Source organism: Ovis canadensis, chromosome 11, assembly GCF_042477335.2.
Source record: "Ovis canadensis isolate MfBH-ARS-UI-01 breed Bighorn chromosome 11, ARS-UI_OviCan_v2, whole genome shotgun sequence".
NCBI classification, from domain to species: domain Eukaryota; kingdom Metazoa; phylum Chordata; class Mammalia; order Artiodactyla; family Bovidae; genus Ovis; species Ovis canadensis.
In genome coordinates, this window is record NC_091255.1 from 52,322,342 (window position 1) to 52,343,740 (window position 21,399).

Sequence of the window (21,399 nt, forward strand, 5' to 3'; positions counted from 1 at the left end):
TCCCTTTAATTCATTTAGTCAAACTTTTATGGTAGGCCCAGGAACATTTTTACCAATGTATCAGAGTTCCTGGGCTTCTCTGGTGGCTCAGATGGTAAAGAATCTGCCTGCAATACAGGGACCCAGGTTTGATCCCTAGGTTAGGAGAAGGGAATGGCAACCCACTCCAGTATTCTTGCAGGGAGAATCCCATGGACAGAGGAGCCTGGCAGGCTACAGTCCATGGGGCTGCAGAGCTGGAAACGACTGAGTGACTAACACACACACACTACATACTCCCTTTAATTCACTTGCAGATACACAGTTTTGGGCCCTCCTTGTGCATGAACAATGACTAGTTCTCCCCAGCTGTAGGACCTCCCTGATCATGGACATAGATCCCACCCGGCTGAGAAGCCTAGGGGCCAAGATCATGAGACTTTTAAGCAGAACCTCTTCTGATGCTGCCAGGTCCTTACGGGCTGTCTGTCTAAAGCTATGCTGTCCAATCCCATAGCTGCCAGTCACATATGACCACTGCCCTGTCTAAACTAAGATGTGCTCTAAGTATGAAATACCTACCAGGTTTAAAAGACAGTATAAAAAACAAAATAAAATATTTCACTGCTAATTCTTTACATTCATTATATGTTCCAATAATAGCATCCTAGATACAGTGAGTTAGGTATAAGTCATTAATTTCAGCAGTTTTTTTTTTGCATTTTTTAATGGGGCTACTAGAACAAACACTTTAAAGTACATGTGCCGCTTGTATTGTATTTCTACTGGATGGCACTGCCCTGGAATAGGAGCTCCATTAGGACGGTAGAGGTACAGTGCCTGGCTGGCATCTGTAGAATGCGGAAAAAAATCCATGATGCCGTTGAGGGGAGCTGTGACACGCCTGGTGAGTATCCCTGGCTACTTCTCCCTGACTAGTGGTCCCTCCAGCTGAGCCGTCAGGATGGGGTCCGGCCACGCCCCCTCCTCACACAGCTGCCTGCCACTCACCAGCAATGAGGGTGCTCTGCTGCCGGGCTTGTTCCAGCAGCAGCACGTGCTGCAGCAATGAGGCATGCCCGTGGGGGCTCGAGTCGCCCTCCAGTGCCACGCCCAGCAGGCAGCCAGGGATGGAGGATGTGCTCATGAACTTGCCGGTCAGTGCACCGCCCTGCCGCAGGGACTGGAGGGCCTGCCTCTCGGCCTCCTGCTGCGTCGACAGCTTCGGGGAGGCCTGGGATGGGACGGGAGATGGCGATGAGAGAAGGGTTTATACTGCCCCCCAAGGTCTGCCAATGTTGAACCAGTATCCCTTACCTACCCTCTGCCTACCCCCACCCCCAGCTTTGGAGAGGACCTTCTGATCTCCCTCAGGACGTTGGGAGGATAAACGCGCCAGCTGGGGGCATCCAGGACCAAAGACCTCAACACCAGAGGGGATGTGCCCCGTACTCACGGTGAGGTGCGAGTTGGTGACTGTGACCGTGGCCTGCAGCCCTAGGGAGATGTTGGGCAGAGAGGGAGACGTGTAGAGGCTGAACTGGTTGGGGGAGGTGTCCGGAGGGAGGGCCCGGTGCTGGGGGAGCATCTGAGGAGCAGTTGGGAGAGACAGGTATGAGAGCAGGCAAAGGACAGCCACCTGGGGCCAGGGCCAAGGCGGAGGGCTCCGAATGGCACCCTAATTCCCACACCAAGCCCCACCTGGGGGAACTGAGAGGTCAGAGCCATGCAGAGGCCCATAGGACACATCCCACTTCAGGGCAACAGGTCCCTCCAGTCTGTCCATTCGGGGCAGAAAGGCCCCTGCTGGGCACTCTCAGCCAGACAGAACGCACGGGACAGGAAGCAACTCTGGCCCACCCGCCCAGTCCCTGGTGGGCCTGTACCTCGGTGGGGATGTTGGGAACCGAGCCCGTAAAGCCATTCTCCGCGATGGTGCTGTGGGAGCTGTTGGGAGAGCTGGGGCCAGAGCCTGGCGCGCTATTACACACGGCGGACACTACGGGAGAGGCGGCTGTCACCTGGGCCTGCTCGGAGCAGCCCCCCCACTCCCCGGCCCTCAGAACAGGGACAAGAGATGAGCCCTTACCCCCAGGTCCGGCACCTGTGATCTCAACAGCTCTCTTCTTAAAGGTGCTAATGACAGTCCCATCCTTGCGACGCAAGAGAGGACTGCTTCTCCGCTCGGCCACCTTCTGCTTTAGCCTCGAACGTACTTTTAAGTTGGGTTCGGAGGCTGGGGAGAAGGCAACTGGGGCTCAGACACATCCACACGAGCGGACACACCTGCAGCCTGGCCCTTCCACATTCCCACCTCTGCCTAACCCTGCCCCCTCCATAACCTGGGCGGCCAGGCTATACTCACCTGTTTTGCGGAGGGGGAAGTCATCGCGGCTGTCATAGGGCCCAAGCAAAGGCAGTTTGTAGGAGGGAGGCGTCCCAGGGGGGCCGCTCTGGGGAGGGGAACTCTGGTCCAAAGAAGCATGGTGGGTTCCCCTGCGGGGGGGAGGGAAGGAATGGAGAGATGTCTAGGGGATCACCCAGCCAGCTGGACCCGCAACCGAGCAATCTACATTTATGAAACATCCACTGCCTATGGTGATACAAAATGGATCTTCAGGAGGGCATCGAGGAGAGAAACCAGGAGTCAGGGGGAGTCCCATCTCCTAGGAGAGATTGCAGGGCCCCTACATGACTTCAGCCCAGAAGCCCCATGTCTGCCTGCAGCCAGGCAGCCCTTGAGCTGGGCACCTCTGCAACCCATGCCTGCCAAGGGTCATACCAGCATTTAGGATGCTGTGGGAGGGAATGGTTGAGGCCGCCTGGTGTGGGCTCCTTTGACTTCGACAGGAGGAATTCCTGGAGCCGTAGCTTCACCTCAGTGCTGGCGATGGCACCTGTGGGACCGGGCACGGCTGACCCAGGAGCTGGGGGCCAGGACCCCATGGCTGGGGGAGGGGCAGGAATCCCAGCTGCGACCCCCGCCCGACCCAGAGGCACCCCAGCCTCACTCTCTTTGCTCTTCTCCTTGTTTCGAAGGATGAGCAGCTGCTGCTCGAGCCGCTGCTTCTCCAGCTCCTCCTGCCGCTGCTGCTCCCGCTGCCGCTGCTGCTCCAGCTCCTGCTGCCTCTTGGCTGCCAGCATCTCCTGCTGCTGCTGCAGGGGCAGTGGGGAGGCAAGGTGAGCCGAGTCCAGGGCGGGGCTCGGAGGACTGGGTGCCCTGGCCCCCACGCTCACCTTGAGGTGCTTCTGCAGCTGGACTTCATGCTGCCGGGTCAGGTGGTCATGCTGTTTCTGGAACTCAGCGAACAGAAGCTGCTTCTGCAATTGCTGTTGCTGCTTGAGCGCCAGGAGCTCCTGCTGCAGTTGCTGCTCCCGCAGTGCGGGGTCCACAGGGCCTGCCAGAGCCCCCCGCAGCTCCACGGGGCTGGGACTGCCTCCTCCCCCGCCCCCCATGGAGCTGGGCATGGCTCCTGGCAGCACCGGTTTCACCTCTACTGCGGAGAGAAGAACCAGGAAGGGGTTAGCAGGCCATCCGCACTGGGCCCTGGTCACCATGCCTGGGGCCCAGAAAGCTACCAGGCAGGATTACTAGACCCCAAGAGAATGGGGGACAGGAGTGGGGGGAGTCAAATCCCTCTGCTCCGTGAATACAGCCTTCTGCCTTCACTAAATGAGACTGAAGCCATGAACTTCATTACAAAAATGTGCATAACTAAAGCGGGGTACCTGGAAGATCATGAGTATTTAACAAAGACGACCACTGGACGTTTTATGTGAATTATTTGGCGTGTGCGTGTGCTAAGTCACTTCAGTCGTGTCCAACTCTTTGTGACCCCATGGACTGTAGAGACTGCCAGGCTCCTCTGCTCATGGGATTCTCCAGGCAAGAATACTAGAGTGGGTTTTCATGTCCTCCTTCAGGGGATCTTCCTGAATTACTTTCGTGATAAGGAAACTGAGATTTTAGAGAGGTTTAAGTAACATGATCAAAGACAGACAGCCCAGGTGATCAATAAACCAAGATGTGAATCCAAATCCTATGCTTTTAACCACCATCCTTCCTGCGCTTCCTCCCCCACCTCTCAACACCACAGTGTCCCTGTCAAGAAGCCTATAGCACACAAGAAACCAAGGCATTGACATTGGTTCTAGAACTGATGGGGCTGGCAGCCAGGGGCCTAAGCAAGCCTAGGAAAGGTCTGTGGACACACCCACGGACAATGGACAGTCTATCCATTCTCCTGTTCCCTGCCTCACACTCAGCTAGGGCAGATGGGGTGGGAGGGTGAGGCTATGGGAACAGGGTGGGGTGGGAGCAGGAGGCTGCAAGGGAAGGGGGTGCAGGGCGGCACCAAACCAAGGACTGGAGGGGGCTGGGAGTCAGACTCCCTTCCTTTGCTGGATTATCTCCTTTCAACAGTTTTATTGTAATTACCCTGAAAATGCCGCTATATATAGAGTGAGCCAAACAGCAGCTGTGCCTGGGGGGAGGGGGAAGGAGAGAGAGAGAATGGGAGGGCAGGCGCAGGGAGGAGGTGGGAGGAGGAGACAGGAAAGGAAAGGGAATCAGACAGGAAGAAGGGTAATGGCAGGGGGGTGGCTGGAGCCTAGGCAGAGATCTCAGAACTCGAGTCCCAGGAAGAACCCACTGGGAAGAGAAAAGGAGTGGAGGGATCTGCTGGGCCCCCAGACCTTGGGTCCAAGCCCCCACGTGGACAATGGGCCAAGGGGCCCCAGGGAATGGCAACAGATCCCAATGGACTTATGGGAAAAGATGGGTCTCGACCTCTTGATCCCTGTACACTGTCCTCTGGCCGCTCAATGTCATCACTCCCCACCACTGCCCTGTGGTTGCCAGGGCAACTGGGCAAACACCACGCCAGCAGGGAGCTCCAAGCCCAGCCCACACCCCACAAAGCCTCCTGACGCCTGCAGGAAAGGGAAGGCAGGCTACCCACTGCCTGGGAAGGAGGAAGTGAGAGAGGCAGAGCCAAACCGTCTTGTTCTTTTCCATTTCTTTCTCCAAAGACAGCCCTCACTTTCCCCACTCCGGTCCAGGGAGGTCACGGGGAGCTGGGAAGACTTTCCGGTGGCAAGGAGGCCCACGCCAACCCAGGCCTGCAGACGGAAAGACCCTACCATTCTGACGGCAGCCAGAGTCCCCTGCCCTCGGAAACAGGCCCAGGCCTCTACCACCATCCCTTATCAAGAGTGGAGAGGGGGATGAAGGGCTGAGCTAACAAGAAAGGCTCCCACACCCTCTGCAGTCTATGAGTCTGGCTCTCTCCAGGGAGCCTGAATGGATGTCATCAAGGCAGGGGCAAGGCCCGCTGAAGGCCAAGGTCATGCTATCCTCATGGCTGAACGTGGCCCCCGGGCCCACTGGAGGTGGGAGAGGGAAGGTAGCCTGAACACAGGATCTCCCTCGCTCCCCAGCAGCCCTTCTTCCCCCAGCACAGCCGGGCACATTCCTCTGTGGTTTGCCCGCCAGCCACACTGACGACTCTGCGGCCACAAGGCCAGAGCCACATCTGCAGGAGTGGCCAGATGTGGCCAGGAGGGTGGGGTTAAACACACACACACACACACTCACTCACTCACTTTCCCTCCCAACCCATGTCCTGCTCCAGCACCAGGAGGAAAGACCCTGGGAAACTACAGAGGCCCTTTCTGGAGGTGGACGGCCCTGTCCGGTGTGCAAAAGCAGGGTGGCGACAAGGAGCCAGCAGCCAGCCTCGGGTGTCCCCAGCCCTGGAAATACCCAGCAGGGCCCCAGGCTGGCTGGAGAGTTATCTTTTCCTCGGCAAGGCTGGCTTGGCCTGTGGCACTCTGATCGCTCGGCCAAGAGGTGGACAGGCTTCAACCTGCTGCTCCCGGCAGCTCCAGGGCTGCGGGAGCCGGATGCCAGCCCGCCCGTCCAGGGAAGGGCAAGGGTCCAAGAGCTCCTGGCTCCCAGCATATAACCCTGCTTGGGCTGGAACTGCCGCCAGCAATGCTGGCTTCCCCTGTCGGAGCCCTGCAAAGAAGCCATGGGCTCAGCCGTGGGGACTCTCCCACCAGGGTCCCTGTGCGGCCGCCGCCGCCACAGCAGCAGTGGAGACGCTGGGTCCTCCGCTGCCGTCGTGGCCCCACCCCCATTGGTATGCAGGTGGTGGGGCAGCCAGCGGGCTCCACTGCACAGTCTTGTTCCCACACAAGCAGGAAGCACAGGCGACTGGGGAATATTAATCTGCAGGCCCTGAGGGGCCCAAACAGGACGCTGCACCCCCTGGGTCTGCCAGGTAGTAACCCAGCTCCATCCAAGATGGACGGTGCCAAGACTGGACAGCTGGGGTCGGGGAAAGGGATGGCAGTGGGGTGGGGTGGGGGGACACAGAGCCCTCCGGATGTAGTTTTCTGGGCACAAAACCTAGAGCCTGCCACCCCTCGAGGGTCTGCGCCCTCGGCCAGTGTGGCATGAGCAGAGCAGGTGGCAGTGGCGCCCATGAGAACCGAGCACCTGGAGGGGAAATGGGTGTGTCACGATAGGCAGCTCTCGACCACCTCCCGGTGGACGGAGGAGACGGGCGGACTTCTGGAAAGGGAAGAAAGGAGATGCAAGGACTGCTGGACCCTGAGAGGGCAGGCTGGGGACCCTGGCTAGCCAAGGCCAGGGAAGGGATCACGTGGGAGGGCACAGCCCCCTATGCCATGCCTCTGCCTGACAGAGTTGCAGGAAGTCGAAAGGAAGCCAGCAGCTGGCGCAGGGACCTCCTGCAAAGGGAGACAGAAGGGACCAGGTCTGCCCTGCTCCGTACCCCACCCCTTCCGGGAGCTCTGACCTTGCCTCCCGGGAGCCGCGGCTGTAGGAACAAGCAGTAACAGCATCCTGTTCCCCAGCTTTCAGCAAGACTAACCAACACTGTCTCCCTGGAGAAGTCCCAGCCCAGGCAGCTAGGTGGGCAGCCGTCAGAGTGTGGCCCCGCACATACCAGGCTCTGGCTCAGAGGGAACCACTCTGCCCTGCTCATGGGGACAACGAAGCAGCACCAGTGACACTTTAGTGGACACTTCCTTCCCATCTCGCTGGACTTCCGGTCTCTCCACGAACCCCATCACCCCATCAGCCCAGTGGGGGCTCCCACATCAGATTCTTTGGGCGGTACAACCAGGGATAGCCTGGCTCCTGGCGCGCCAGAAGGGTGGGGGGGGGGGCAGCGGGGGGCGGGGGGAGATGACGCAGGTGCTGACAGGGTAACCTCTGGGATGACTGCCAGCACAGGCTTAGACTAAAAAGAGAGTGCCCAGGCAAGGGGACACTGCCCCCAGGCAGACAAGGGATTCTAGGACACAAGGAGCAGGTTTCAGCAGCATCTTCGGGAAAAGGGTTCAAAATAAAAAACAGATGGAGGTGCCCGAGGGCAAGGTCAAGGCTGCCTCCTGCTCTGAACAGACCACAAGCTATGCCCCAGCTCCCAGCCTTCTCTTGGAGAAGTCACCAACTCCAGCGTGCCTGTGACCCAAACTCTAGCAGCAGGGAAACGGTACCTTGAGTTCCCCCTGGAGAAAAGTCCTGGGGCACAGCCCAGTGTGTGGACCCACCCAGCAGACCTAAGCAGCATAACACTTGACTCTAAAGAGACCCTGCTCCTGGAAGCCCTCAGCCACAGAAGGCTGGGGAAGGAGGGGAGCCAGGGCCCAAAGAATATGAGGGAAGTGTGCATTAAGCAGTTTGGAATGTCTACACACCCCCAACAATAAGAGGGAAGGGACTTCCCTGATGGTCTGGTGGTTAAGACTCGGTCCCTCCGACGCAGGGGGGATGGGTTCTATCCCTGGTCGGGGGACCTAAAATACCACAGGCTGTGTGTCGTGGCCATATAAATAAATTAAATCTCCAAAAGAGAGGGGAGAGGGAGAAAAGGAATTCTGTTTCAGCCGGCTCCTAACACGGACGAGGAGACCAAGCCTCTGAGGCAGCTCTGCAGGAGATCCCTCCAAGGAAGTAGCAGGGCCTCAAACCCAGGTGTCCTGATTCCCGGCTCAAGCGGGTTCACGAACCCCAATGCCGGGCATCCCAGGCCCTGGAGAACTGACCCCTCTGGAGAGTTAATGGGCTGGCAGCCCGCCCTGGAGGGCAGTGCCTTCCACCAGCACCCAGGCCCCCAGGAGCTCCCTCAGCAGGCCGGGGAGTCAGCAACTTCCTTAAACGTCCAGTGACCTCGTTCTGTCCCTCTGGAGAATGGGGAAAGGCTCTCATCCCTTTCCTGGCCTGGAGGGATTTTGGAAGAAGGCAGGGAACAGCATTTCATACTCCTCCCCGTGACGCCGATGACCCCTCCCCACCGAGGACGGTTTCCCATGATCTATTTCTGTGCTCTTACGTGACTAGCAAGGCCAATTTAGGTTCGACAGGTTCTACCACAATGCAGACAGTATTTCCACATGTGCGAGCTGGGGATGACTCTCACCTAGCAATTTTCCCAACTCCTCCTGCAATGCAAGCCAACACACATCACGTAATGGTGAAGAGCGAGGGCTCTGGGGTAAGAGACGCCAGGGTTCAATCCAGGCTCTTTCTGGGGCAAGACACTGAGCCCCCTCCCTGCGCTCTAGGCGGGCATCTGTGAAATGGGAGGAAGCACCCACCTCCCAGAGCTGCCAGGGCTCCAGAGAGATAAGACATGCAGTGGAGCTTGGCACAGAGCCCGGGAAAATCTCAGGAGGTACTGGTGGAGTCTATTAATGGCTCCTGACATTTTTTGTGTGTCCTGGACCACTTCGGCAGAGCCTATGGACCACTTCTCAGAATGTTTCTAAAGTGCATGAAATAAAATACTCAGGATTCCATGGGGACAAGTTCATAGACGGCCTGAATTCTAAGGAAGTCAGGCTCAGACCTCTGCCAGGATGAAGCCTTAGCTCTCTCATGTCAGACTGTCCCAAGGTCACTCTGTGGTCCTGTCACAATCAAATACCTTCCGGTGGGCCCCGCACAACACAAGCTGGAGTGGCTAGAAACTGGATCCCAGAGCTGGAGGAGGCACCCCTTGGGAGGAGCCTTCTCCCAATGACAGCATGTCTCTCCCGCCTCCCTTGCCTTGCTACCTCCAAGAAGGATCACACTGTCCTCTGAGGCTCACCCCCCAGGAGTGGGGTCCCTCCGTCCCTTCAAAGCATTTAACTCAGATGAACACAAGTTTTGGTCTGTGCTCTTGGAGAGCCAGCTTCCAGTGGTGGGAAAGCCTATAAAGGCATCTAACTTTGCTGTGCCTGCTGCAGACAACACTCCTCTCCCGAGTACCATTCTACATCCTCCTGAGGCCAGGACTCAGGGGACCCTAAGCCCCTTCTAGTCAGAAGCAACATGAAACCTAGAGGGGTGGGATGTGGTAGGAGGTGGGAGGGAGGTTCAAAACGGAGGGAATGGCTGACTCATGTTGACGTATTGAAGAAAACGACACAACACTGTAAAGCAATTATCCTCCAATTAAAAATCAGTAAATTTTTTAAAAAGCAACATGAAACTTATTTCAAAGACTCTTAGAATGTCACTGAAGGAAGGGCCAGCAGGATCCGCGACTCAACTCCCCCAGCTGACAGAGGAGTAAAGCAAAGCCAGAGATGGAAGAAATTCATCCAAGGTCACCCGGAAAGGAGGAGGCAAGGCTTAATCCTGGGTCTTCTGGTTCTCTCTTGTTGCTGTTGTTTAGTCGCTGAGTCGTGTCTGACTCTTTTGTGACCACACAGACTATAGCCGCCAGGCTCCTCTGTCCCTGCGACTTCCCAGTAGAGAATACTAGAGTGAGTTGCCATTTCCTTCTCCAGGGGATCTTCCTGACAAAGGGATCAAATTCACTTCTCCTGCACTGGCAGGCGGATTCTGAGCCATCAGAGAAGCCCGGCTCTCTCTTGCCTTCCACCAAAAACCAAGATAAATCTAGAAAGTTGTTCCTAAATTTAATGAGAGATGGAGCAGAGAACTAGACTCTGTATGAGGGCCCAGGGATCTAGACGGGGCACCTGGCTGGCCCCCAGAACACCAGAGCCAGGAGTGCATGGGAAAAGGGGATCAAGTGAAAAGAATCCCAGAAGCCTTGGGGTAGACTGTGCCTCTCAAGGGCAGCAAAGTCTTAAGCATAAGGGATGCAGAGCCCTGCATGTTGTTATTGTTCAGTCGCTCAGTTGTGGCTGACTCTTTGCAACCCCATGGACTGCAGCATGTTAGGCTTTCTTGTCCTTCACTATCCCCCAGAGTTTGCTTGAACTCATGTCCATTGAGTCCATGATGCCATCCAATCATCTCATCCCTGTCACCCTCTTCTCCTCCTGCCCTCCATCTTTCCCAGCATCAGGGACTTTTCCAATGAGTCGGCTCTTTGCATCAGGTGGCCAAAGTATTGGAGCTTCAGCATCAGTCCTTCCAATGAATATTCAGGGTTGATTTCCTTTAGGACTGACTAGAGCCCTGGTAGAAGGCACAAATTATCTCTCACTAGTGAAGACGGAAGGAGTCTTCCGTCTTTGGGGCTGCTCTCTGGAAGAGAAGTAGATTCACTTCTCTCAGCCCAGCCATTTTCAGGAACCACTCGGGCACTATGCTAGAGGCAATTAAAAGGCACACTAAAGACATTCAGAGTCTGCAGCTGTTGCTGGGACTGCTTGCTCCACACCTGGGATGGACAGCAGGGGCCCCAGGGCAGGAGCTCTGTCTCTCCTCCGCAAGTACAGCCCTGAGCCCTGTGCCCTGTGTCCCTGGCCACTTGTCATAACCCCCAAACCCCGCTAGCCTTTAGACACCTGCTCCCCAGGGTCTCAAGATGCCCTCTGTCTCAAGATTGCCAGGCTGCTAGGGGCAGGATTTGACTCTGACTGGGGCAAAGGCCTCCATCCCTCTGTTGTAAGCCCTTCTCCCAAGAGTCCCAAAGCTCACTGAGGCCTTCTAGGGAGACAGGCAACACCCACTGGCAGGCTGCTAGGCCCCACAACCCCTGTCCATGGGACTCATCCACAAAGCCCTTACACCAAGCGTGGTCTGAGCCTACCTACTCACATCGGAATCATCTAAGATGTGTTAAAAATGCTGGTTCCTGGGCCACCCTGTGGAATCTGAAACTTAGGGTTGGGGGGAGCAGTACGGTTTGGAAATTTGCATCTTAATATGTCCACTTGGTAATTCTGTGGCAACTGGAAGTTTGAGAAGTACTTTCTCACAGGGTCCCCCGGCTGGCGACACTCTCTGCTGCCAACCTGACAGCTGTTACAGCTGTGTGCGTGGACACAGTTAATTTGATTTCCTGTCTGGCAGCTGTGCAGCAGGGAAGGGACAGCTGAGGGTCTCAAAAACAAGAGGAGAGGATGAGGTAGGAGGGGATGGGGGCAGGGGAGACTGTCTGAACAGGACGACAGGGTGTTCAACTTTGTTCTTGAGCCCGCTTCTCTCCCTTGGGTCGAAATCCTTACACGGAGGAAAACAGCTGATCCAGTGGCCCCGAAGTTTTAGAGAAAAGAGTCTCCTCTCAGAAACCTCAGGAGTCCCCAAGGCCAGACTGGTCGAGGAGCACAAACTTTGGGAGCACAAAGACAGGCACACCACGTCCGGTGGTTCAGGCTGTGACTGTACAAGGGCCCCCAACTGAATGGCCAAGTGGGGGGCTGAGATCTAGCGCATGCTCCAAGCATGCTAAGCCATCCACTCTGGTATGAGTATACAGCCACCTGGAAGAAAGGCTGCCTTTTAAAAATCTGCACAGGGAAGCTCTTGTGTAGGTTAGCGGTGGCCCTACACAAAAACCCAAGTCCAAAGCCCAAAGTCATTTACTCTGTGACCTTCGGCAAGTTCCATAACCTCTCAGATCTTTCTCAACTGTAAAACATAACTATTAATACCTTTCCAAAGGAAACAGGTAAGGAAAGCACTGATACCCATCATTTAGCACATTATAATATTAATTTCCTTCCCACCTAGTTTCGCCCTTTCGATCTTCCCACACCCCAACACCTACACACCCACCTACATAGCCAAACTTGGAACGGTATGAAGAATGTGAACAAGAATGTCCAGGGGAGAGGACTATCCAGGGGGTGGTCCAACAGCTAAGCATCCGAGCTCCCAATGCAGGGGGTCTGGGTTCCATCCCTGGTTAGGGAAAAAGACCCTACATGCTACAACTAAGAGTTCAGATGCCCTAAGACCTGGTACAGTTAAATAGATAAATAAATTAAAAAAAAAAAAAAAGAATATCCAAGGGAAACCCCAATACCAAACACAAACCCCACGGCACTTCCCAACATCCACAGCATCCCTTCCCGGCATGAGCGGAATTCACACCCTCCCTCACTAGGGAAAGAGAACTCCTCCTCCATGCCTGCTTTTAACATCCTGCACATTCCCCAAGCAGCAGCTCTGCCCAATCCAGGCCAGAGGGAAATCCAAGGCCCAACAGAATGGAGGCAGGGGAACCCCCAGCACTGTGTCCCAGAGTTCAATCTCCTGGGTTTCCTGAGCTGAGACCAAGCCTGGATGAGAAGGGTGCCCATTGTGGGCTGCGGGGGGAGCCAGGCAGAGACCCCATCCATCAGGGAAGCCCTGAGGGCACTAGCAGAAGCTGTGGTTTGTCCCCCTCCTTCAACAAGAATAGTGGAGAGCCCCCGGCATCCTTCGTGGGCTCACCCGCCAGGACTCTGGCTCACCCACTGTGGCAACGTACCATATCTGTCTATTCACCCAGAGGGCCAAGCCTGAGAATAGAGCCCGAGGATCCTGCTGTCAACCAACCCCGGATGCCAGCCCCCTCAAGCAACATTCATTCATCCATGTGCCAGGCACCATGCTAAGAGTGCACAAGACCATCCAGAGAGCCAAGGATACCCCTCAAACAGGGTTCCAAAGACTTGCTGCTGGCGTGGGCAAAGAGCTCAGGGCAGACACCCACGCTGGAAAGCTCCCTTTCCTCAAACCCTAGGGCTGGGGAGGCCTGGCGACGCACACTGCCCACGAAGTACTCCTGGACACCTGCTTTTTTAGCCACAGGCTTTTGCATCCTGTCTGGAGACGAACAAGAGATGGAGAGAGGGGGTGGGGCGGGGAGGGGGGTGGGGCGGGAGGAGGGGATAGTAGGGGGGAACACCAGGCTGCCTGGCCCTCATGGCTGTGTTTATCCGGGGTGGATTTTTTTTTTAACCCAAAGGTTAAAGCGTTTCTATTTGAAACATCTATTTACATTCCAGAGTCCAAAAAAAAAAACAAGGCAGCCGAGATCCAGGCCTATATCTGTCCCCAGCCGCGTCACAGACACAGCATCAGAGCTGCACAGGGGGAACATTCTTAGCCCTCTCCCCGAGCCGCTGAGGTGACTCACGCCTCCCTCCTGCCAGCATGGACCACGCCACCGCTCAGAAGGGTAGGCAGTGTGCGTGTGTCGGTTTTGGTGGAGGAGGGGGTGCCCAGAGGGATCTAGAGAGCCAGACTGGCTGCAGGGGCCAGCGGGATGTAGAGATGGGGAGCCTTTAGGAAAGGGATGGGGGCAGCAGAAATCCAGCCTGCAAGGATTCTGGGGTCCAACTTGAAAGAAGAAGAGAAGACATGCTAAGGAGGAAACTTCAGGCCAACAGCCAACTGCTTCTGGAAGGCACAGAACAGTGGGGACAGGGCAGGATGGGTGAACTGATACAGCATTTGCCAAATGGGGTAGAGCTGCTCCCCCAAGCAGAGATGCTCTGCACAGTCAGCCTTTTGCTCTCCAAGAGACCACCTTGACTCCCAGGGGCTTCAAGGCAGAAGTCAGCAGATAGGTTCTTTAGCTAGAGCTGTGGGCTCGACTGGAGCAGGGCTAGACTGGCCCCCTGTGTTTACACCCCTCCCAGGGGACTATGCACAGACTGCACCGCTAGCCCTAGGGTTCTAGTCCCATCCCAGAGGCCTGTACAGCGGGCATCCTCAGGGCTGGTCCCCAGGGTTATGCCACGACCTTAGGAGACCGCATGGGCATCCCTGCCCAGGCAGATGGCTGGCCTTGTTTGAAGGGTTTTCCAATCTTCCCCAAACCTTCATCCTCTGACACATCCCAGTTCAGCTGCAACCCTATCCCTGGACAGCTTAGAGCCAAATCACGGGTGCCTGTGCAGGCACATGGCTCCCACCTTCCAATCCAAAGCCTGGGACCCACACCCACCTACCCAGAGGCAAAGACTCCCCGTACACACACACACACACAGACACCCACACCCAAGTGCCAAGCCACTGCCAGGAGGGGCCAAGCAGGCATGGGTCCAGCAGGCCCCTCCCTAGAGGAAGCATCTGGTGGTGCCGGCCTGGTGGGGAGGCTGTGCCAGGAAGGCCTGATGCTGCCAACAGGTTCCTGGGAGGGAGAGAGGGAGTGGCTCAGCCCTGGGGGATCCCACCCCCAGCCAAGAGTCCCTGCTGAGAAGGGGGCAGGGTTAGGGAGTCCTCAAGCCCTGTGAGCCTGAGTAACATTCCTTCATCCTCATGTGTTGACAATAAACCAAGGCCTGTGGGAAGGAGCGATATGGGGGGTGGGGGTAGTCAAGGGCGCCAAGGCCCCCAACATCCCAGTTGCCAGCCTCTGCCTAACTCGACCAGAACTGGACAAGCCTCCTCCCCAGATATCAACTCCCAGGACACTCTCACCTGTGGACGGGCAGAAATCACTGCAATGGGCCCTCTTGACCCCAAGAACGCACCAGAGGAGCTGGCGGGGTGGCGGGGGGGGGAAGCCTTTATTCTTATGGACACTCCAGCTCTAGTTTCTTCTCTTGTCCAAACCTGGGAAGCGGACAGCCTGGAGGCAGGTCACTGACCCACTTTCTCCCCTCTTGACCCACGGTGCCAACTAGGCCAGGACCGTCTAGTAATCCACAGCCCCCAGCAGTGGATGCCGACCCTGCCAGCGGCCAAAGAGATGCTGCGCAGTGCAGCTGGAGGGCGTGGTGGGAGGGCAGGTCTGGGAGAGCAGGGAAGCCCACCTGAGAGAGCACACCTCCCCTGACTGCACATATTCTCAACAAAGACCTCCAGAAAGATTTAGGCAGGACCCCACCTGGGTGAGACCTGGAGCCAGACGCTCAGCTGCAGAGACGAAGATGCCCAATGTCAGAGGGCAGGCGGGGACACGGAGGCACTTACCTGTCACGGGGATGCCGTGCAGAGGGGTCCGGGGCAGGATTTCCAAGGCTGGTTCCCGGCCTGGCATCCCATCTGCTGAGAAACAGGATTCCGTCTCATAGATGGTCTGCAGCATCTCCACCAGCCCCTGAGCCTTGGGCACTAGCAGCATGCCCGGGAGGGGCCGCCCGAGGCGGGGAGTCAGCCACAGGGAAGGTGGTCGGGTGGGGCCCTTGCGGCTGCTCGGGGGCTCCCTCAGGCCACGGCTGCTGGGACCAGTGCGATGGGGAGGTGCTTCATCCGGCCTGGGCACTCCTGGCGGCAAGAGGAGCCAGGAGCCCCAGAGCTATGGGCCCAGCACCCCTCTAGAGGGGCAGCCGACCACCAGTCTCTCCAGAGCTCCCAGGAGCAGGGTCTGGCTGAGCACTCAGGGGACAGGAAGGGGAGCTGGGCAGGCAGGCAGGCTCTCTGTGTTCCCTCCCAGCCCTGGGTGACAGCTCTGGGCCCGGCTCCCTGCTCCTCCTGGCTCCCTGCTCCTCCTTCCCGAATGAGCCGCCGGCAGCTGGCAGGAGACTGAAATAGCAGTTGGGGGAGGGCCCTGTCTATAAATAGGTGGAGCATGCTCAGGGAGCCGCCGGCCGGCTGCCAGGAGCCCGGGCCTGGCGGAGGCCCCATGGCGGGGGGGGGGGGGGGGGGGGGGCGGGGGGGGGGCGGGGGGGGGCGGGGGGGGGAGGCGCGTTCCACCCCAGGAGGAAGCGCCAGGGAGGGGGATGGGAACCGGGAAGAGCCTGCATTCAGGGCCAAGGCCACAGAGCCGGGTGGCCAGAGGCTGCGCTGGGGCAGGGCTCGGGCTGGAATAGCCACACATCTGGGAGCAGCTCTGAGATTGCTTTTGGCAGGCAAGGGGCTAGAGCCCCAAAAGCCTGACTCTGTCCTCTACGTTCCTCGCACCATCCGAAGCAGATAAAGCAACTGAAAAGGTCAGGGATAGGTGGGCAGACAGGGCCACCAGGCCAAACTGTGCATCTTCCCGGGAGTCCTAACAGCCAATGGGAGCTGATTTACCTTCTGCCCTCTTTCAGACCTGGGAGGTGCCTCCCCGCCCCCTCAACCAGCAGGGAGATCCCTGAGTAGCAGCTAAACGGTGGCTCCCTCCTACCTATTGGGGTGTCACTTCCAGAGGCTGCTCAGCTTCCTTCCAGGGGGCAGAGAGACCCTTCCTTCCAGGACAGGCCTCACCCCACCCACAGAAGGGAATCTGAGAGCACCTGCCTGTGCTCAGGTCACAGGTAGCTCTTCCTGCGGTGAGTGCAATGCTAAGTAGCACATAGGTCACCTCATTTATTCTGCACGATGACCTCAGGAGAGAGGTGCAGACGGGGAAACAGAGGCACAGAGAGATGAAGTCACTCAGGTCATACAGCCGCTTGAATGGTAGGGCTGGGACATCTGAAGTTCATGTCTGAGCTCTAACCACCACAGCCCCTGCTCCCTGCATGGAGGGCACATGAAACTGCCCCAGGGTTTCCAGTAACAGGTACAATGACCACCACCCCCCCCCCGCCGGGACCAAGGTAGGAGGAGACCTGGGGTTGCAGCCCCTGTAAGAAGAGTTGAGGGGCTGCCAGCATCCAGCCATTCCCCATCAGCCTCAGGCCTGGCAGAGCAGGCCCGCTCCTGAGGCCCTGCTGGGACCTGAGACTGGTGTGCCATGAGGACCAGTGATACCCCCACCTACGCTTCCCACTGCTGGCCCATCCCTTCTCCTGAGGTTGTGCCTCCCACTGATACAGAGATCCCACTTGGCCCCCTGACCTCACTGAAGCCTTTTAATAGCCCGGTTATTCCTGGGTCTGTGTCCCCCTCCCCCTTCCTGATGTCACAGCTGCTATTTTGGAGCCCCCTCCTGGCCCCTCCTTGCCCCCAACTCTAGGCATGGAGCCAGGGACACCTGTCCTCTCCCTGGACTGGATGACCTCACCCTCCCGTCGGGAGCCCAGGAGGAGCTGGCCAACCAAGGACACGAGAGATGTGGCTCCTGCCAGCTGGGGACAGCAAAGGGGCCTCCTGCCCTCAGGTGGAGAGATCACATGGATGGGGAAGGGGCAGAGGTAGGCTGTCCCAGGTGCTAGACTGGCGGGTAAGATGGGTATGAGGGAAGCTGGAGGTTAACAGGAGCTAAAGAAAGTTCTGAGCCTCAGCTTCTTAGTCAGGACAGACTCCAGAAAACGTGATGGAGCAGTGTTCCCCACAGGGGTCTGGAGTTGGTGGACACTTCAGAGTAGGTCTGGGGACTCCGTTCAGCACAATGCACCCCAAACTCATCCTGGCCAACCAGGCTCTCCAGAGAGCAAAGGGAGGGAAAATCAAGGTCTCCTCAGTAGGGTGACAGGCAGCAGTCTCCAGGGAGCCCAGAAAGCTGGGGGCAGCAGCCCATCCCAACCAAGACTCCACCCACCCACGCTGAAAGCAACCAGAAGGGCTGGCTAGCCCTGTCCTGGCTCTCTCTCTGCCTGCCCCAGGCACAGGAGAGTATGGTAGGGGAACCCTGTTCTGGAAGAGAGGAAATCATCAGTTACAATGACTCAAAAGGCAGGGCCCCCAGAACGTGGAGCAGTCAGAACCCTAAGGAAACACAGCTCCCTGTTTAGAGAAGCTGGGAGCCCCCGGGAGGCTGGGAACCCAGAGGTGGCCAGAGCCAGGGGTTCAGGGCAGTTCCCAGCACTGCTACGCCTTTCAGCAACAGCTTGAAGTGGGAAGTAAAGTGTCAGACACAGCCAGACGATCCTCAGCATAGTTCCCAGAATCCTTCAGGGCAGTAAGAGAGGAGGCCTGGGATGGGGACAAGTTTTGTTTTTTTTATTCTGAGGTTCAAGTGATGCAACATCTTCCTAACGTCTAACCTCAATCCTTCCTGCTTTACAGCTCCTCTCCTCGGGGTTCACGTCTCTTCTCCATGCCCCCTCCCCAGCTCTCTCATGCATGTGTCACCCCACCAATCTTACAGAGCACCCACCAAGAATGGTCACAGTAGCCTCATGAAAAGCAGGCACCATCCCCTCCAGAGCCACCTTGATCTCGTTTGCTCCCTCCCTCTCTCAGAGGCTGGGCTCAGGCCTCCTAACCCTTTAAATGGGGAGAAGGAGAACCTAAAGTGGTTCCTTGAGCTCACAAAGGCTCCCATCTTCTGGTCCCAAAAGGCCAGGGTGGGGCCCTGACTGTAAGGAAGAAAGTGAAATCTGCTTTGTACAGAGTATAAAAGCCGAGGGCTGGTGCGGGGCGGGGCGGGGGGGGGGGGTACCCCGGATGGAGTACAGGGTGCAAGCTGCCATGGGGCCCTGGAGGCAGGCCTGCCTGCCCTCCAGTTCTCTCCTGCCCTCGGAGTCAGTCATGCTGGAGCTTGTCAGCATGGCCCAGGAGCCGCCATGTGCCAGGTCCCATGCTGGGTGCTGGCTAAACCCTCTCATTTGAGACCCAGCCCAGGGAAAATGTGAACACCTACTGTGGCATCTTCCACATCCCCTCGGGGTTGACCCTGCCTCCTCCAACTATTCCATGCTAAGCCTTCAATCCTTTCGGAATGGTGGGACAGGGGAGAATGGCACCGATCTCAATCCACAGTGAGTTCAGAGGCATGCCAGGGGGCATCAAAGTGGAGAAGGGACACCAGAGTCCACTACCCAGACCCCTGCCCCATGACGCATCTGTCCCACTTTCTCCTCCTTCCCCAGGGGCACAGAGGCAGAGGCTGAGCCTGAGGCTGGGAGGCAGGATGCCGAGGTTCCTGGCTCCACCCCACGCCTATGCCCCAGTTTCTCTGGTCACCCAGAAGGGAGGGGGCAGCCGGGAAAGGGAAGGAGAGAAAGTGTGCAGCAAGCTGGGAGGTGCTGGGCAGGCAGGTGTTGTCATGAAGCTTGTCTCCCTCCCATGCTGGGGCTAAGAAACCCGGCCGCCTCCTCCTGGGGCCCTCTAGCCATCTACATCGGCTCAAGAGGTAGGCCTTCCCTGTGCCCACGCCTCTTGGCTGCAGCACGGAGGACAGGGCAGTGAGGGGCCAGAGTGGGCCCAGGCCCCAGGAGAGCTCCTCCAGGCTGGCGAGGGGCATATCCTGCCAGTCCTTCACAGCCACTGATGGGAGCGGGAATGAAAATGAAGCCTCAATCCTCAAGCCTCCCGGTGCCTAAAGAGGAGCCAGATACCAGGCAGCAGCCTCCTCAGGGAAGCGGGCAGCCCCATCAACAGCCTCTGCTTGTCCTCCCAGGACTGCAAAAGAGGCAAATCAGGTCAGATGCTGGCATCTGGCCCAGCCCAGAGGGAAGTGGATCAGTTCCCACTCCCCAGGGAGGACTGGGGAGCCCAGAAGTAAATCTCTCGAGATCTCCACCTGCCACCCCTCACCCGGTAGACGTTTTTTCACTAACTTGTCCGCTGTGAGGGCAGGGATGGATCATCTCCTACTTTTCTTTTCCAAATAGGAAAGCTCCTGCCCTGAGACAAAAGGAGGGAAACTGCCCCTCACCCAGGCCTGCCCTTCTGAGTCCTGAGGGAGAGAGGGCTGAGTCTTCAGGGACTTGGGAAAGGGTGGAGGGGGTGCTCAGAGACCCGGGGGACTAACCACTCTCCTCACCCCCACCTTTAGCCCCAGGCCTGCAGCCTCATGCTCTTCCTAAGCTCCCTGCGAGGGACACCAGCTTCAATTCGTGGTTTCATTGGACTTCCGTGGAGTTCAGGAAAGCAGTTTCCAGGCTTTTGCCAGGCGCCCAGCACCCGCAGCCTCAGCCCAGATACCACCCTGCACTCTGGGAATGGCAGATGCCGGGCCCCTCGATGGGGGAGGCTGTGCAGAAGTTGGCCCACTCCTCCGGTCAGAGCAGCTGGAACTCCACATTGGGGAGAGGAGGCCTGGAGCCCCGGAAAAACTAGGTAGGAAGGGCCTTGGGACACTCTGAACAATGATCCCAGTCTGAGCCTGGCAACAGTCCTAAAAGCAGCTTTCCAATCTCTGGCCCCCTGTCCTTCTTCCTCCTTGCTGAACACAAGAGGACGGCATCTCCCCCTGCTGGGGGGAGCGAGAAAGCCAGCCAGGAGTCGTGGCCAATTCGATGGGCCCCTCCTGGCCGGGCTCAGGGTTGATGGACACCTCCAGCCCCTGCCAGCTCTGGGACAAAGGGCTACAAGGAGGATTCAGCCCACCTGCATCTAGAAAGACAACCCACTGACCTGATCCAGCTGAGGTTGATCATCTTAGCCTTTCACTGTAAGGCACTAAAATCCCAAAGCTGGAAAATGTCCTTTCAGAGCCACCAACAGATGCCTCTGGCCAGTTCCCATTCCCCCGGCCAAGGGTTAGACCCCAAGCCTGGTGTGCCTAGATATGGTTCCCAAACAGGTCAGTGTTGTAGCTCAGAGGAAAGAAGCAGCTGGCACTCTTGTTAGGCACAACCAACCCTGCGAGGGGCAGCATCCAGCTGAGATGGCCAAGGGACTGTTGAGAACCCACCAGGCCTCTCCTTCCCCTTCTCCAGCCCAGCCTCATAGGAGGAAGCAGGAAGTCAGGGTAGCCCACCCTCCAGCACCAGAGTCACACAGACCTCTCTACATCTAACGCCTGACACAGCCCCTGCAGGGGAAACGAAGGCAGGCATTGGCAGGAGGTTCGGAGGGGGGACCACAATCCCAGCAGGAGGGGGCCCATCAACAAAGCTGACTTGCTGAATCTCAGGAGCCCAGCCTTCTCCAGCAGGCATTCTACTGTCTTATGCCCGGACAATGTCACGATGGAAAGGGTAACAGGAGGGGGCACAGCCTTAACCAAAACAAAAGTCACAAAGCCAACCAATCCCACCAGCTTCTGGCTTCCCTGAATCTGTTGGAAGCCCTGGGACTGTGGTCAGGGCCACACGTCACCAGCACGCAGTCCTCACGACAGGAAGCCACCAGATGGAACACAGTGATGATGACGGGGAATGAGATGGGCCTCGACTCCTCCCTGATCCTGCTTTGCATCATCCTGCTAACTGGTTTCAGTCTCCAGGCCCTAGTTTCCCTGTCTCTAAAGGAATGAAAGGTATCTCCCACCCCTGCAAAAAAAGATGTAAGTAATAGGAAGGGCTGGGGGGGGAGGGGGGCGGGGGTTGGTGGTTAAAGTTGAGCAAGATGGACTCTGACCCTTTTAAGTCTGTGCAGAAGGAGACAGCCAAGGAGGGAAAGCAGTTATTACTCTGACCACACTGACCCATGACCCCCCTGTGAAACCCCTGAGGGTCCAGCTCAGGCCGCTTGGACACATCCACATGGGCAGACATCCAGACTCA

At 57.5% G+C, this 21,399-nt stretch overlaps 1 protein-coding gene and 1 long non-coding RNA gene across 13 annotated transcripts in view; one reads left to right on the plus strand and one right to left on the minus strand.

Annotated features, from left to right (window-relative positions):
* Positions 1–21,399, minus strand: part of HDAC5 (histone deacetylase 5) — a 37,319-nt gene that overhangs the window by 8,815 nt on the left and 7,105 nt on the right. For 4 of the 12 annotated variants that reach the window (XM_069543546.1, XM_069543540.1, XM_069543549.1 and 1 more), the window contains 9 exons: positions 15,107–15,178; positions 3,217–3,476; positions 2,991–3,135; positions 2,762–2,876; positions 2,345–2,475; positions 2,069–2,215; positions 1,866–1,978; positions 1,436–1,567; positions 991–1,213 (listed from right to left, as the gene is read on the minus strand). In XM_069543546.1, coding sequence (XP_069399647.1) covers positions 991–1,213; positions 1,436–1,567; positions 1,866–1,978; positions 2,069–2,215; positions 2,345–2,475; positions 2,762–2,876; positions 2,991–3,135; positions 3,217–3,476; positions 15,107–15,178 — 1,338 coding nt within the window. Of the gene's footprint in view, positions 1–990; positions 1,214–1,435; positions 1,568–1,865; positions 1,979–2,068; positions 2,216–2,344; positions 2,476–2,761; positions 2,877–2,990; positions 3,477–15,106; positions 15,182–21,399 lie in introns of all 12 variants that reach the window. The other 8 variants (XM_069543551.1, XM_069543542.1, XM_069543552.1 and 5 more) reach the window with 4 other exon arrangements.
* On the plus strand, positions 16–4,017 carry LOC138415241 (uncharacterized). Its single transcript, XR_011247162.1, has 3 exons — positions 16–1,441; positions 3,019–3,159; positions 3,235–4,017. It is a non-coding gene; the product is annotated as an uncharacterized lncRNA (long non-coding RNA).